At 46.9% G+C, this 16,043-nt stretch overlaps 4 protein-coding genes across 4 annotated transcripts; 2 read left to right on the forward strand and 2 right to left on the reverse strand.

The window, feature by feature from the left end:
• Window positions 1-1,039: 1,039 nt before the first annotated feature.
• E1B28_007825 (uncharacterized protein) lies at window positions 1,040-1,258 on the forward strand (the record flags this gene model as incomplete). The annotated part of the gene is made up of 1 exon (XM_043152602.1): window positions 1,040-1,258. The coding sequence occupies one exon, from the start codon at window positions 1,040-1,042 to the stop codon at window positions 1,256-1,258; it is 219 nt and encodes a 72-aa protein (XP_043010688.1).
• An 874-nt stretch (window positions 1,259-2,132) lies between these two features.
• On the reverse strand, window positions 2,133-5,074 carry E1B28_007826 (uncharacterized protein). The gene is made up of 5 exons (XM_043152603.1): window positions 3,442-5,074; window positions 3,169-3,388; window positions 2,493-3,119; window positions 2,337-2,436; window positions 2,133-2,284 (listed from the first exon to the last, which is right to left on the reverse strand). The coding sequence occupies exons 1-4, from the start codon at window positions 4,572-4,574 to the stop codon at window positions 2,359-2,361; spliced, it is 2,058 nt and encodes a 685-aa protein (XP_043010689.1). The 5' UTR covers window positions 4,575-5,074; the 3' UTR covers window positions 2,133-2,284; window positions 2,337-2,358.
• A 561-nt stretch (window positions 5,075-5,635) lies between these two features.
• Window positions 5,636-8,400, reverse strand: E1B28_007827 (uncharacterized protein; the record flags this gene model as incomplete). Its single annotated transcript, XM_043152604.1, has 5 exons — window positions 5,636-6,452; window positions 6,501-6,898; window positions 6,950-7,846; window positions 7,952-8,145; window positions 8,205-8,400. 5 exons carry the CDS (start codon window positions 8,398-8,400, stop codon window positions 5,636-5,638), a joined length of 2,502 nt encoding a protein of 833 aa, XP_043010690.1.
• Window positions 8,401-11,598: 3,198 nt separating this feature from the next.
• E1B28_007828 (uncharacterized protein) lies at window positions 11,599-15,816 on the forward strand (the record flags this gene model as incomplete). Its single annotated transcript, XM_043152605.1, has 15 exons — window positions 11,599-11,733; window positions 11,804-12,021; window positions 12,072-12,256; window positions 12,308-12,570; window positions 12,625-12,878; window positions 12,931-13,021; window positions 13,070-13,286; window positions 13,342-13,593; window positions 13,646-13,780; window positions 13,833-14,096; window positions 14,152-14,437; window positions 14,490-14,629; window positions 14,682-14,859; window positions 14,918-15,342; window positions 15,401-15,816. The coding sequence occupies 15 exons, from the start codon at window positions 11,599-11,601 to the stop codon at window positions 15,814-15,816; spliced, it is 3,459 nt and encodes a 1,152-aa protein (XP_043010691.1).
• Window positions 15,817-16,043: the final 227 nt, after the last annotated feature.

The following is a 16,043-nucleotide window of genomic DNA, read 5'->3' on the forward strand; positions in this document are numbered from 1 at the left end:
CGTTCGCATTACCGGTGCAAGGAAACGAGACGCGTGGAAATGCAGGAAGCGAGGAAGCAGAGTACAAGCAGAGTATATGGTGCAGTATCTTACGGGAAGCGAGAGGGTGCGTGACGTTCTGTCCAGCTTTTCTTGACCTTTTTCTGAACTTTTGAACTTCAGGTGCTAGAAAATGCGATAGTATAATATCATTCTCGAATTCCATCCAAGATATGGGTCTTGGTTGTCTGGTATCGATGTCAGCATGTAGATGAACAGCCAGAAGTTCCAACACTCATTTGTTGGTGCGTGTTGGCCTCGAGCTCTTGTATTAGTACTTCATCGTCTCATTCGAACTGACCTGGATTTTAGATGGACCCCGACTGCACGATATCAGCCGGAAGAGTAGACAGCGGCGCTTTCCGCACCTATCCCGGGAACTACTACTCCACCCTTCGAGTATCAATTATACTGCTCAACAAGATCGAAGACTTCGTTGTTCACGCCAATCAGCACTACAAGTAGAGATTTTCAAAGCGAGTCTCGATAATGGCTGTCAGGGATGTTGTGGAACACGTATTGGGCTAAGGCACTCAGGCAGAGCCCTCTCATCACCGTCCGTCCGTCCGTCCGTCCGTCTTTGCTCATTACTCGTCCTTACTAACCTATCATGGAATAGAACTGAGCATGCGCGGTCTCTCCGATCTCCACCAGAAACTGTCAGCAACGGGATTCCAAATACGCATGCAACTCTGCCCCGCTTTTTGAACAGGAGGATTCGTCCAGGGTAATGTTTACCGTCCGCACTCGTTTGCCTAGCTGACTCGTGAATCATGAAAAGACCGAGAAGGAAGATAACAAGAAAGGAAGAACCAGTTGTATCCGCTGGAGACACAGGATATGACAGATCCGGAATTTACTCACGACATTGACCTTTACGGTGTCGGTATCGATATTTGCTGACGGAATCGTAGACGCAACAGGAGGTGTGTCCGTAGTTTTTTCTCTCGAAGATATCTCATGTCCGCCTAACATCCCTGGTCATAGATTCCCGATTGAAATGGAATATCCGTCAGTACCGAATGCGTGTGGTATCCTGGCAAAAGCAAGGCATCCCTTTGGACCGCGTATCATTGCAAACACGAACGATAATATACAAAACGACATCGACAAGGTCAATGGACTAATTGCAATTGAAGCGGGCTCGGTAGCGGAAGATAGGCCCAAGGATAAGATGACGGAGCAGGTCGGTCTTGTCGTCACTCGTATCGAGGGTTGACTTATTGCAGGAATCCTGTAGAGGAAATAGCCTGAAGAAAAGGTGCCCGTTGTTTCGAGTCCATCCGAAACTTCAATGTACGAGCGAAGGTGGTTGGACCTAGCGTGCGTTTAAACCTGTAATTTACATTCTCTGCAGCCCGATATCTGAATGTTTTCTAGGGGGCTTGCTCTTGTGTATGTGTAACAGGAAACATGAAAAATAAAGGCATAGGATCACGTTTCGTTGACCAGGAAACGGGTATAGACAGTGACGAGTCTTGTACATCCATATTATGTGCGTTCATTGCCCTTTTTGTCTCAGATTCTCGTCGCCTAACTTGAACCTGTCCTACAGTGGTCCAAGCCTGATACAATTTTCTCACGCGCTAGATAGAGGGCCTTGGGTGAACAGCCGCCTCCCCCTCCAGATGGACACCGCCTCAAGGGGAGCGGCAAAATATGGCAGCGCCGCAACCTATGCAGCATATTGGTGAGCGGATATACATCTCCATTCCTTGTTTTCGTCTCTCGTACTCAACGTCGGCCGTGGCGATTGTAGGGCTCAATACGGTTACGATGTCAACTCTTCCCAGTTCAAGGAATGGGCTGTGACTCAACCATATCAGTACAGTCAATATTACGCCCAAGCTGGGTATAACGGTGTTGCTCCGGAGGGGATGCACAACCTCAACCGCCGCAACAAGCTCCGCCTCCTCCACCGCCGCCGCCTAGTTAGAGAGTTAACTGTAAAGCTTGTTAGGTAGTGATGGGTTAATCTGATTAGCTTGGACTATAACTCGAAACGTCTTCCGCCTTGTATCTTTGGAGGCCCAGCCCGCCGTCAGCCACAGGCGTTCCCCCACTTCGGTAATGGTCTCCACAAAAGGTTCAGGTGGAATTCTTCGTAAGTTAAGTGGTACTATATGGTACGTCGTTTAATGTGCATAGCTAAGTATCAATCTACCCATCCGGATCATGGACCAGTTGGCCAACTGGAGGAATTCCTGAACTTGAGATTCTGAAGTTTTGGCCAATTGCGTTCAGTCTGTGATTTAATTGTGTTCAGATGAAACTCAATGATCGAAACTGTGACTTACAAATCCGACTACAACAAAACTACTAACCGTAAAACTCGCAAAAGGGTAAGATTTGGTTTTTGATGAGATCTGTACATTCGGCATAACCATCCGGGAAGGACTAGATGTGTTCATGAGTAGGACTGATGACAGAAAGTATGTGGGGAAGATAAGTACCTCGCACCATGAAAGTAGCTTCTTTCGACACCCCTCAATTATGCGAAGCTGCCTTGGATTGCTTTCGTGCTCAAATATGTGAAGCCGCCTTGAATTGATTTCGTTCTCAAATATGTGAACCTGCCTTTGATTGATTTCGGAATACATCTTCACCGCGTCAGAGATTGTATGGAGTATAGAGAGAAGTGCAGGTTGCGGTACGCAGGATACCAGTAACGTTGTTTCCAGTAGATTGCGAACAGTGTGCGCAGTTCCTGACACTTCCATATCTTTGTCGGCTGGTTCCAGCTTTCGACATCTCGCCATCATGATTTCTAGATCATAACACAAGTGCTTCACAGTACGAAAGCAACCAGATGGAATATCCATGCTGGTGCCTAGAGTACCGGTAGGTCTGGCAGCTAATGAAAGAGGACCTGAGGAAGACTCGCTATTCCATGCACTACCAAGCAATTTCGCCACTGAGGCATCAACAGGCTTTGTCAATGGACATCTCCACGTGCAACCAGTGAGATTGAAGATTATCCAGTCTTCAAGGTCTCTTCGAATTTCTTCATCCAGCGAGGGGTTCACCTGGATACGATCCTGGATGTCTACAAAGCGCTCAATGATTTGTGGGTCGACACCCTAACAAATATCAATAGAAGGTAAGCACATCCAACACTGAGAAACATACCTCTCGATCCAACCAGGAAGGGATGGTTCGAAAGGAACGGAATAATGCGGCCCACCGATCCCATGACTCACGCGTCAGGCTAATTTCAACTTGCAGACTGACACCAACGACGAGGCTGAGCAGATCAAGAGATCCAAGTTCATGTAGCAATTGCACGCTAGGCTGTTGAACGGAGGAGCAAAAGTTGCCCCATTCTCCCAAGAAAGTTCTGACAATAAAACTATAAACAAAATATAAGAAGTGGTCCCATTTGATCACTAATGTTTGCCATACATCGTTGCCTGAGCCTTGCAGTGTTCACCAAGAGCCATGAGCCATCGACAAGCAAGGAAGTCACGTTGCCGAGGCTCGTCAATGTAGAACTCGGCAGATCGAGACTTGGTGCAGAGGTAATCGGTGAAGGAAGTGTGGTAAACCCGAATATCATCATCTGGGTCGCGGATGTTGAGTACTGAGTGCATTCCTCGCAATGACAGGTCTACTTCTCCAGGGGAGAATCCAAGCAATATTTCGATAAACTTCGGATTCCTACATCTCTCTGGCAGTAGAAGAATTGCACTGAGGATACAGAGAAGTGTGTCTCGTTCGGGATGGGTGGAAAGTATTATATGATAGAGGTTGTCGAGCTCAGGGAATGGAGATTTTGGAGAGATTCGGTTAGATCGACTATCGAGAACTATGCGAAGTTGTTTGATAGGGGATGAATATTCCGCTTTCACAACTTTCATCGCAGTGATCGCATAAATGAATTGGGCTGAAGCATTGTCAACCAAACACTCTATGTCAGCTTTGGAAGGCCATGGGTTCGGAAATTCGACCCGTTTGTATTTAATGTTTGTGTGAATGCTGGTGAACTCACTGCGAAAGTACCGTTCGATATCTTGATTTGGCACATAAGAATCATCCAACTTTATGTGTTTAGTGAGGATACAAAGGTTTGGAAGATCAAAGGCCTCTCGAATCCATGATTCAGGACGGCTACAGATCAGAAGTCGCAGCGGGAAATGGGGGGAATGTTGATAGGCAGATGTTAGTATGGAGATAAGTCGCAACTGGGTGTCGCTATCCTTGCACTCATCCAGGCCGTCAATAATGACGAGATTGGGATGTTTCTGAACTGACTGAGGCAATGATGGTTGCACTGCCTGGGGCACCAGCTGAGGCAATGGTTGCTCTGGCACCTGTCTCCGCCATCTCAGACTCCATCCCCATCTCTGTCCCCATCTCGGTATCCACCATCTCCTTTTCGATGATGGGGAGACATTCAATAACGGAGAGACAATGAGCTCTCTGAATTGATCTTCCAAAGTGGCTTCCAAGATCCTGGGATCAGTGGCGATCTTGCCATGAATGATAGGGTGCAGTGACGGTATCGTGGTAACGAGACCGTGCGCAATTGTCAACATGAGGGAGGATGGGTTGTTGCGCTTGGGGTCGGACCTGAAGAAGAAAAAAGAGGCGGCGAGTCGATTGTTTTCGGCGCATGATTTAGCAACTGTCAGTGCAATGGCCGACTTTCCTACACCTGCAGTTCCTGAAAGCCAGCATATGGGGTTGGAATCACTTTTGGACGCACTCCATTCATGGATGTCTCGTAACACTGCTTTTCGGGTCCCAGGGAGACAGCTGCCACGGTCAAACTGCAAGGCAGAATTGTGGGAAGCTCCAACGCCAGCGATTGCTTCCCATAGAGTTTTATGTGCTGTAAAGACCTCAGTCCCGATTGGATACTTCTTTATTATTTCGACTCACGGTTGGCAGCCGTAGTATGAAAATTTCGAACGAGGTCACGGCCCACGTTGTAGAACTCTCCGCCATTTATCGTGGAATACTGCATTTCATTAAACATATGATTGGTGGGTGACTGAGTAGTAGGCAAAGGCGGAGGCGGCGACGACATCGAGAGCGAGTAGAGGACGTATGTAGGTAATGAACAATGCGTTGCTGTCTGCTATTACCGGATTTGACCATGAGAAAACCTGCATGGCATTGTTGGAAAGATTCGAACATCCTGGAAGAGTCAGGATCAGATATAGCCTGTCATAAACAGCAAATGATTAATGAACGTTTGCCTTTAAGGAGGAGAAACGGGGGGCCCAACAGCTTGCAGCACAGCGCACCCAAAACCAAGTGCAGCACATAGCACAGTGAGTGCTAAATGCAGCACAGTCAACTTCCGAGCAGCACACCCAACCGGAAGTTATTTTCCGGGTGTGCTGCCACACCAGTGACTGTGCTGCATCTCCACCTGTTTGTGCTGCATTTCACACTGCATCGCACTACTACAATTCAATACCCGGTTTCAATTTCCGGGTTTGCCGTATGTACTATTTTACACAGTTTGGAGATACAAGAAGGGGTATTGAAACACAAGAAGGGGTATTGTAAATAAATGATACAAATAAGGGGTACAAGAAAGTCATCAATGTATCTACTGCTACATACGTTTCTATAAGTAATACAAGAATTATTGTCCCTCTCGCCGTGATTTCGGGTTGAACTTTGACCACGCCTCGTGCGCTGCACTGTTTAACAAGCGTACTACGCAACAGTCCACGGGCAAAATCTTGATCGGCTGCCAGGTTTCGTGCACTTTGCCAAGTTGAGGGTCAACTGGTAACACCCAGATTTCCTCTCCGATTGCCGTCACCTTCGTCAACAACGATCCCTCATGCTCTCCGCGTACAGCAAGCATTGGAAGTTTTGTTTTCTTGGTAGGACGGATAAGCCCTATTATCATATCCGGCGGTATTCTCCCTCTCAACTGTTGCCACTTTATGGTTAACCATCGACGTTCTGAGTTCCCATGCCTCCAGAGGAAGACGTCGAATGGCTTGGACCTGTCATAGAATTTCCCATTCAGGTCGGGAATCGTGCCTGTCAATGTTACCTGGAAAGAGAGGCACTCAGTGACATCTGGCAGCAGGTTGTACAGGACATGTTGGCTGCGATGGTGGGATCTCCACCACTCAAATCCCGGTCCCGTCCTCAAAGGACGTACTCGCTCGTCAGCTTGAGGGTTCCCGCTATCCATATCGGCAGTCGGTAATTTATCATCGTGTTCGGGGTTCCAGACATCGATACCGCTATCGGTTGAGGTGGAAGCTTTGGGGTCACGAAGAGGAGGAGGAGAGTCCATTTCCCTTCGAGGAGGTTCCGGCTCTTCCTGGAGGACAAGTCTCGACCTGAACTGTTCAAGACAAGGGATTGCTGGGTGAAGAAAGTAGGGGGGAGGGAGGAAGGCTTTCGGTGGTGGATCTATGAGATGGAGGGGTAGAAATAGTCTGAAGATAAGGTCAGTAACGGCTGTATTTTGAATGAAAAATACATACCTTGCATCTACAACGTCATCGTAATCAATGATGAAGGGTGCACCCAACGTGTTCACGATATTGCTCCTGGCATGTATACGCAGGCCACTCGCGGTCTTGTTGGAGAACGTGACATCCATAAGCTGGTATTCGCCTTTGAACTTCCCTCTCCACACGCGGATAGTCCACCACTTCCACGGACAGGTAAATGACCTTGACAACGCTAAGGAGCGGTTCGCAGAGACTCGGGCGACTTGGTACTCAGCGATCGCCTGCTTGATAGCGTCTTTACCCAATCTGGAGAATTTGAGTGCTTCGACGGTAGCGTCTTCTGCCCGCCTTGCACATAGAGCCTCAATCTTTTCTACGGTAGGGATTGCTCGTACAAAATTACAATGAACAATGAATGACCCTAACAACTTTGGAGATGATTAGAAACAAAGAGACTAAGTAACTGAAACAAGACTTACAGTTTCCTCATCTACTACCCAGGCATATACATGGTTACTTCTTAGCCCTATTACGAGACCGTCAAGATCGAGACTGACGGAGTGGACATAGTCTCCTGCGTTCCAGCACTTATAGACGTTCCACCCCAGCCACTCCTGGACAGGGTCAATGGAGTCTGTCGTCGAGATCGTTATGCCATGCTCTGTCACAGCAGAGACCCTCCCCTTCTTATTTCCATCCCAGGACTCTACAACCTCATCCACAAAGAAATCCATCTTGTCGATTTTTGGAAAGAATTCCGCAACCAGCGGGTGTTGACTGTATACGAAAAAACGGATCGCATCCCAGTCATACGGTCCAGTCGTCTTCGAGACGCGGTTATTTCGGGCGTACCCGATCATCAGGCCATGCTCAACACCCAAGCCACCTGCGAGCAAGGTTGCTACGCCGCCTTCAGGTAGCGTCTTTCCTGCCAACATCATGCGGCTATAGTCACCCATATGTCGAACACCCAACCTCATCAACATCTTCGTAGGTCGTGCGGTCAACAGAACACACAGATTATCCTCCGGAAGTACGGCCACCACGAGGGCCAGATCTCCAGCAAAGGAAGGGTGTTTCAGGGAGACCCATGTCCCCCGTTGTATGCCCCGATCAGGAGGAGGGAAGGTAAGGGATCGAGCACTGTCAAGCGGGTCTTCCAACAGGGTCATATCGAGGCCGTAAAACGGGTTCCCTCTGGAACGACGGATTGCATGGTGACTTGAGAGGATCTTGGCAGCTTTCATGGGATCCAGGGCATCGAGAAAGAGATATCCATCGCCTGTGAAACGGTAGTGAAGAGTCGTTATCGCAGTTTCGTTAGATACAATACATCCCCGCAGTATGTCGGACAAAATTTTGAATTCCTTGTAAGGCTATATATAGAAGGGTTGCGAAATGAGTAACAATTTCTACAAAGATAAGGTGAAACGTACCCGGCAACGTACGAGCTATAACTTCCGTCCAGGCACCAAACGCACGTCTTCATCGTCCTCATCAAGAGGGGTGAGTTTCGAAGGTGTACCTTCCACCGACGGTAGCAGTAACGGTTCATCGTCCTTGATGTCCATAGGCGTCTTCTGTTGTTGAAGCTGCACATCAAGTGCAGCGTGATGGAACTGGCCTCCGTAGTCTTCGTCGTCTTCATCCACATCTCCGAACACAAGGAAATCATCTACGGCATTCTGAGTTAAAACTGTGTCGAAAATTCAAAAAGAATAATGTTAGACGCACCCAAATCACCTGCATCGTCTCCCTCATCATCATCCTGATCAACCGCCGCTTCCAGGTCCAGGAAACGTGAAACATCCACAGCTTTCCCTTTCCCTTTCCCCTGCTCCTGTCCTTTTGACCCAGATTCATCCAATTCGAGGCTTTCCATCGGGTCTGCCTGAGCTGGAGTTTGGTATGAGCTCGACGTCATTTGCATAACGTGAGTTGAACCTGAAAACACAAGAAAGCGCGTCAGCGAAGCGTTTGACACCAACAATATTTCATTCAGAAAAAGCATTCGTAATACGCTTTTCTTTATGAATTAACAACTTAATTTTCCTTTTTTTCGGTGTAGTAACTACTAATACATGTTCTTTATAATTCTACATACTTGTATTTGATAGTAGGGCAATGGAAATCTCACCTGAGTTAAAGACGAGGCAGCAATGATAGAGGTAAGAGGCAAGGCTGGATTGCTGTACGTAGAGTCCCACGGTTGTTGATACACAGACCATGCTTTGGGGGGAAACAACCACGTGCTTTTTCCCCACACGCTGCCACATGAACTTCATGACACATCGAGAGGTTCAAGTTGAGGTTGTTCTGATCGAGCGAGTTAATTCAAAGACTCACAAAAGTAATAATTTAAATATACATAGTCACCCAAATGCAATTTTGAATGTTTGATTGGAATGTGAAGATTTTGTACCTAAATTGACTTAGTATTGAGGGCGAGCTGTATGTATGATAAAACATTAGTTAGTAACGACTACCTATCGACCGTAAAGACAGAACTTACTCTTTACTAGTCAATATCATTGTTTTACTAGGAACATTTGTCATTATGTTCACCGGGAAGGGATTCAAAGAGTATTTTTATGTCGGATGGGCCATGTCAATGTACGGGATTGAGGAGGTGTTGAATCTGTGTGATCGGATTTGGGATATTATGTATAATATAAGGCTTAGTTAGTAATGACTCACCGACTACCTATCGACTGTAAATCTCGCTTCATCGACATCGTTGTCGATGAACGGTGACTTCAATCTGATCCTGTTGTGCGAGTTTTGGTTTTCTCTACGGGATTTCTGGAATGGGACGTAAACCACGCAAGGATACTTCATGTGGTCATATCTTGATGATAAAATCGAAGCATGAGTTATTCGTCGTTCAGATGAAAGAGGCCGGCTTCACGTCGATGTAGCAAAAGACGTATAACCAGCGATCTGCACTTGGTGGCGCCTCGGAAGATGGGCATAGGACGTGAAATCAACAAGAGCAAAGATACACGGTCTCTAAGACTCTGTGCGTTATTTTTCAAAGCCCTTGAATGTCCGAGTCAGATTCAGTTATTTTTTGAAGATTCTAATCGCAATGACAACTTACGCGTTCAACACAGGGATATCGAGGATTGGGGTCACTCTTAGCGTAGCGAAAGGTCCGCTTCCATTTTGCGAAGTAGGCAGTCACCTATTGGGAAAATGAACGCCTTTTGAACTTTGACGGAAGCGCACGAACAGGTATCCCAGCACCAGGACACAGATTCAAGTACCTATCCTCCTGTTCCCGTCGCAATTAGTCAAATCTGAGACCGCGCCGTCGAATTTCTCCACCGTCAGATGGATGTAGGCGCATGGAAAGTTCAAGTCCCCATCCTCCTGTTTCCGCCGCAATAATCAAATCACAGACGATGCCGTCGAAGTTCTCCGCCATCAGATGGATGTCTACACACACAGAATACCAATGGTAGATGGGGATGGTAGGTCTTGCGCTGCCTGATTACAGGTCCCAGCCATGAAGAATGGATGATTAATTGTGTGTAATCCATTCGCGACTTTGTAGAATCGATCTGGCGATACATAGCCATATGTTCGTGTTCAAGGTGCTGTTATGATCTTCATTACCAGGTAACAAACTTCGAAGTGCTGTGACCGTTGATAGAAGTCCTGATCCAAAGGAAGTTTGTCAAGTGTGATGTCGTTTCCCAAGAACCTCAAGAACCAAAATCGAACGTGAGTTATCCAGCGTTTAGATGAAAGACGCCGCAACGCACCGCAAGACATGGCCGGCTTTTTTCTACTATCTTGACATCAATTTATGAAGGTCCTGACAGAAGGGGGATCGGTTCAACCCCACATAGCGGCTTCAACTCGATGTGATCAGGGCAGCTACTAACAGAAGAATGTCGCTTCACCTACGATAATTAAATTGAAGTTGTACAAATACACCCTTAATCGTCAGGAACCTTGAACGATTCTTAATCGTGTTCAAGCTGTTTTGTCTTGTAGGTACTAGATATCATACATTACATGCCTATCTACTAAAATTAACAGATCTGAATGAAAATGGCGGCGATTACGATGAAGGTAGGAAGGAACGCGGGCATGCTGTGCATGGAGTCCCACGTGTGCGGATAGCCAGTCCGTGCTTCGGGGGGAAGCAGGCATGTGCTTTAAATCGTGGGAATCAAGCATGTGCTTGTTTCCCCCCAAAGCACGGTCTGTGTATCAACAACCGTGGGACTCCGTAGCACAGCATGAACACCTTGCCTCCTACCCTCATCATCTTCGACACCGTTGTCCATTCAACGATGTTTGTAGCCCGTAAGTTCTTCCATTCATTTCTAGTAGTATACAAAGTTTGTAGTACATGCAAAAGATAGAAAAAAAAATAACTCTAAGTACCGAGCAATATGAAAAAGCGTGCAGAACGCAAGAGCTGAAGAGCCGTAAGGCTGAGGACACCCCACGTTCCTCGGGCTCGAGCCAACAGTCCCTGCATTACTGCCGTTATTTCTCTCTACATTCTCTTCACTGAGTTGCAGGCAAAGCTAACGCTGGTTTATTCGTTTACATAGTGGTTGCCGGCGTTATCAAGATTGACAACAATGCAACAGCCTTTTCGATCTCAAGACTGAAGCGGCGAATCAATAGTGGGCTACGGGATCTGGAGCAGGTAGCATACGAGAGCTGGAAGGTGATAGTGAAACGGTTCAGAAAGTACGTTATGCTTGCTTATTCGTCATAGCAACATACCACTCAGAGACATGAATTGACGTTCTTTACCTCTCCTCTCGACTCACCCCCTCCTTCCTTTCCTTCTGAGCAAATCTCAGGAGAAGGTCCCGATGGTTAACCATCGGAACACGACTCATTCATGGCCATAGAAGATCAGGCATAACCCTCTTCCCAGGTACTCAAATCAAGCGAAGGTGTTGCGTTATCATGGACCAACAGCACAGGGACAACCAGAAGCAACGCCATATTGCCTAAACATAGGGTACGCTATATGTTTTTTCCCCTGTCTACGCGGCTTTTGAAATTGATTCAGCTGTGAATTTCCAGTCTTTATATCCGTATAGTTATCAACCTGCGCCAGAGGTCTACACAACCGCAAACAAGGTGTGCACTTTTAATGCGAGATCAGAATCTCCTGTTTTACTCACAAATTCCCTCTCATAGCAAAGGATATGTCATGCCCCACTCAAACGATGACCTCTACTTCATCGAAAACCAAACCCTCGCTACTATCCAAGAATTCCGTTCCCATGTAGGTCGATATTCATTTTCCATACATTTGGCGCGTTTTCTCATGCAGGTTTACCTATCTTCCTTTTCAGATGTTCACGGAGGTCTATCAACGCGCGAACCCAGCCGAGTTCATGGATAACGACTGGATTGACGTTGCTAAACTTCGAAAATTTCTTGCAACGCGTCCTGCGCGCGTAGTTGTCAAAGAGGAACCGGATCGAATATCCATATCAAGATCGCTTCCAATTAAGCAGGAACCCGGTGAGGGGGTCAGTATTGACCTCCAGTCGGAGACGAATGGCCCACGGTATGTATTCACCATCTGCCAATGAACCAATCATTCTAAATGTCAAGTAGAACCACTGTCTATAAGATCGGGGACCGAGAGGTCCACGAAATTCTTGATTCCGAAGACAAGCCCGAGTCTTCCACTGTCCAAAGAAGACGCTCACCTAGTGTCATTTCTCTCGACAGTGACAAAGAGTTTATCAACGACATTAAAGAGGAGACGGGCTCTTCTCCAGCACCTTGTGCAGAAGAAGGTCAGATTCGAATCTCTGTCTGCTTTTGTCCTACTGACAACACACTCATAGTCAACTGGGAGCCTTCTGACACCTTTTGGCCACAGGATATCACGTCTCAGGTTCACCCGTTGGTATCTGCTGACTCCCCTCTTCATGTCACCAGACAGTTGGTAGTAGAGAGATTGGAGCAGCTCTCTGAGATTCCTTCTGCGTGGCCAGTCCTAGACACGCCGACCGCATACATCTTGGACCTCTCGGACCCAAAACATCGCTTGTATGAACAAGACAAAGGAGGCTCTGTGCGCACGCCCGACTTTTTATTGAAGCAATATGTAAGTGAACATCTTCAGAAGCTCTGCGAATGAGATCTGACTGGATTAACCCAGGATAACGATTCGTGGAAGAGTTCGAGTGGAAGAGAAAGTGGAGTGGCCACCACACTCGAGCCGGGTACCGAAGCGGTGACATGTTTTCGTGCCAGGCTCCTCTGTAAAGGCGCTTTCCGCTGCAACTACCTCTCAGATGACCTGATCGCTATCGAAAGATGTGGCGTAGAGCCTGTACACCAACCGCGAATAGCCGAGTTACAGGCTGCAATGCGACAAGCAGACGGTTCTACTCCTGAAAGTAGAGCTGCTATGTATGTGTCTGTAGTATACCATCTCGTTATGTCGGTCTAATATTTACTTCAGATATGCAGCTGTTGTAATGAAACCATGCAAAGGAGTGGATCCGACGACTATGGTACAATGCTCGGGTCTTCCAAAGATCCACGAACGAACTGTAAGTGTATACGTTCACGCAAAGCATCTCACTCACAATCACCGGCAGGACACGCATGGGGTTCGAAGCCACTTTGTCGGCTGTTCAGGCCACCGGCCTGACTTCAAGATCGGACATCGTACTTCGATTATTCCACCTGAAATAAATGTGGAACTCTTGCAGAAATGCCTCAAACATGAGCAACTTTGCGAAGGCCAAGACAAAGACTCCCCATCGTGCGGAACAATCATTCCTGCTCATGTGGGCAAAAGGAAAGAGGAATGTCGTAAGTCCTGTTCGCCGTATTGACCTTATGCAAAAATAACCCCTTCTGTTCTCAGCATTCGCCCACATCGTGGATGGAGAACGTGTCACTGCCCTAATGGTTCCAATGGACTGCCAGACACGGATGACCATCTACATTCCTCATGACAAGACTATCAAGAAGGCGATTGTCGTGTTTCCTGGTAACTCCGCTCACTCGCATCCAGTTCTTCCGCTACGGAAGGCCACTCAGGATGTCAAGGAAATGTTTGCGAAAGCAGTGAACAAACATGGTGTGTTAGGGGCAACTGTCTCAAAGATTGACACATGTGAGTATCCATACAGACAGTTGACTCGTACAATCTAACAAATGTCCTGCAGCGCCTATTGTAAAGCACGAGCTTAATGGAAAAAGCCCGGCAGCCTTCCATCCAGCCCTCTCCAGTAGTCGCCTGAAGCGTGAGCTGATAAAGGCTGAGCAGATTAAGGCCTATCCAGCCGGTTTAGGCCTCACTGGTACGTTGCCTCGCAATGAATCATCATTGCATCCACTAACAATTGTGTGTAGGGGCATATGATTTGTTTCACTCCGACAAACGTCTATCACCAGAAGAGCGATACATCCATACCTTCATTGACGAAGACGGATACGTTTTTATCCTCACGTGTTTCAAGGCCTTATTGGAACTGGTTCATCAAGTGCTGTCAATTGAGTGTGACACTACCTTCCAACGTGTACAAGAAGTCGTTTTTCGCAAAGGCATGAACAATCAAGAAGAGCTGGAGATTAATGAATGGGAAATGGTGATATTCTACAAACCCGTTCAACGAGGTGTGTTTTCCATACGATTATAACAGAGCTAGCTTAAGTGCTGAAGTAAATATAGCACTCACAATAATGCGCATATACACGAACCGCCATGATACCACTTCTTATGAGAAGCTCTTTGACGCGGTGCAGAAAATAACGCTTGACTTGACTGGTCAACCTCTGGCTTTCAAGCGTCTACGACCAGAGGGTAATCTACTTGCAATGGTTGTGGATATGGAGATAGCTCAGGTGAAAGGCGCCGCGGCGTCATTCGCCAAGTCTCAGGACGTCTCCTATAGCAAGTTGAATGGAAAGTGTTTGCCTCCATACTTCATCAAGCTATGTCATGTTCACGCTAAAAGGTGAGAGTGGTTACAAATATCATTAGCTTTTTACTAATGATGCTTTCGGCAGAGGCATACACGACTTCAGACTTAAAATGACAAAGAAGGACTATCGCCACCTTGTGAACTATATGAATCACATCAAGACAAAAGAAGACCTAGAAAGGTTTCATGTCTTTGTTCTATCCTTCAAGATTCCAGCTCTGACTGGTAAGTAACACCAGCCTTGCTAATACATTTTAGGAGACTAACATCCTCTCAGCTTGGTGGAAGCACAAACGGTCAATTGATTGGATTATCCCATGCACCATTGGCGGCCTCTCCCCCATGGGTCCAGATTGGGACGAAACGCCAAATCACACCAATGCTGGTGAGGGGCAACATGCATGGTCAAAAGAGAGATCATTCAAGCATCAGAAAATTGTTTCGGCAATTCAAACGTAAGTCTTCGCAATGCTGTCTTCAGTTCAGTTGACATTAGTTAACCCTATCCTTTAGAGGTCGGGATATAGACGCAGCAACACTCAAAGAGGTGCAGATGGCCCGGGAAAGTGGGGTGCCGTCCAACACGCACAATGAGCTTGTAGACCGTCAAACACGCAATGCTACTCGTCGCAATAATCGGGCAACAAAAGCAAGAACAGCAGAAAAACAACAGAATGCGACTGCTGAGCTTCAAAACGAGTTAGATTCAGCGCAGGACGAGTTGAAGCTTGCGAAGGCAAGGAGAGATGACCTGAAGCAGCTGCTCAGAGATTCAAGGATGGCGACAACCTCCTCTGGTGCTCTTCGCAAGATCAGGATGCCGAAGAAGAGGAAACTGCAAGAACTCTCGAGCTCAAGCGGTCGAGTAAAGATTCGGAAACAGACAAAGAAGGCAAAGAAGGCTGCAAAGATGCAGATTCAAGACGAGTCTGATGACGGTGCGTTGCGTTTCAGCCGATTTATGGGCCATATGTTTTCTTATAGAACCTTTTGCAGACGACTTCGAGCTGCTGTCACTGTCTGATTTGTTCTGTGAGCCGCAGAATTCAAATAGCTTTATGGCAGATGATCTAGTCGCTGAGAAACCAGCAGATGAGAATCTCGGGATGGTTCAGGATTATCAGCCACTCCCTCAGCCTGAGGAAGTGGCTGATTCTACCAAATTTGTGGTCTCTGGGTCAACCAACACTACTCTCACGGCTGTCGCTGATGCAGAAACTCAAGTCCAGGACCGGCGTACCAAGCGAAAGGAAAGAGACGTACCCGACGTTTCGACCATCATTCAGGGGAATGCGAAGCGTAGCCGCAAACCAACTTCGAAGGTTGCCGAGGCAGAAACCCAGACTCTCGCCACTGCCTCTATGAGCAAGCCGGTTTCATTTAGAAGAAAACCTGGCTCGAGAAGAGCTTAATCAATAAAGTTAATTAGTAGTTTCAATTTGACTTCAATTTTTAGTACATTCATTCGGACGTAGCGGTTTTTCTTAAGTTTGCAACAAGTCTTATTTACTTATATTACTAGACGTTACTTAGTAAAATAAGAGTAGATTTATGTACATACATACTATTACTAACCAACTTAGAATACATGCGAAGCAACACATCGGGAGTTCAGCTTGCAGCACAGTTGCACACCCGG

Source organism: Marasmius oreades, chromosome 4, assembly GCF_018924745.1.
Source record: "Marasmius oreades isolate 03SP1 chromosome 4, whole genome shotgun sequence".
Taxonomy (NCBI): Eukaryota; Fungi; Basidiomycota; class Agaricomycetes; order Agaricales; family Marasmiaceae; genus Marasmius; species Marasmius oreades.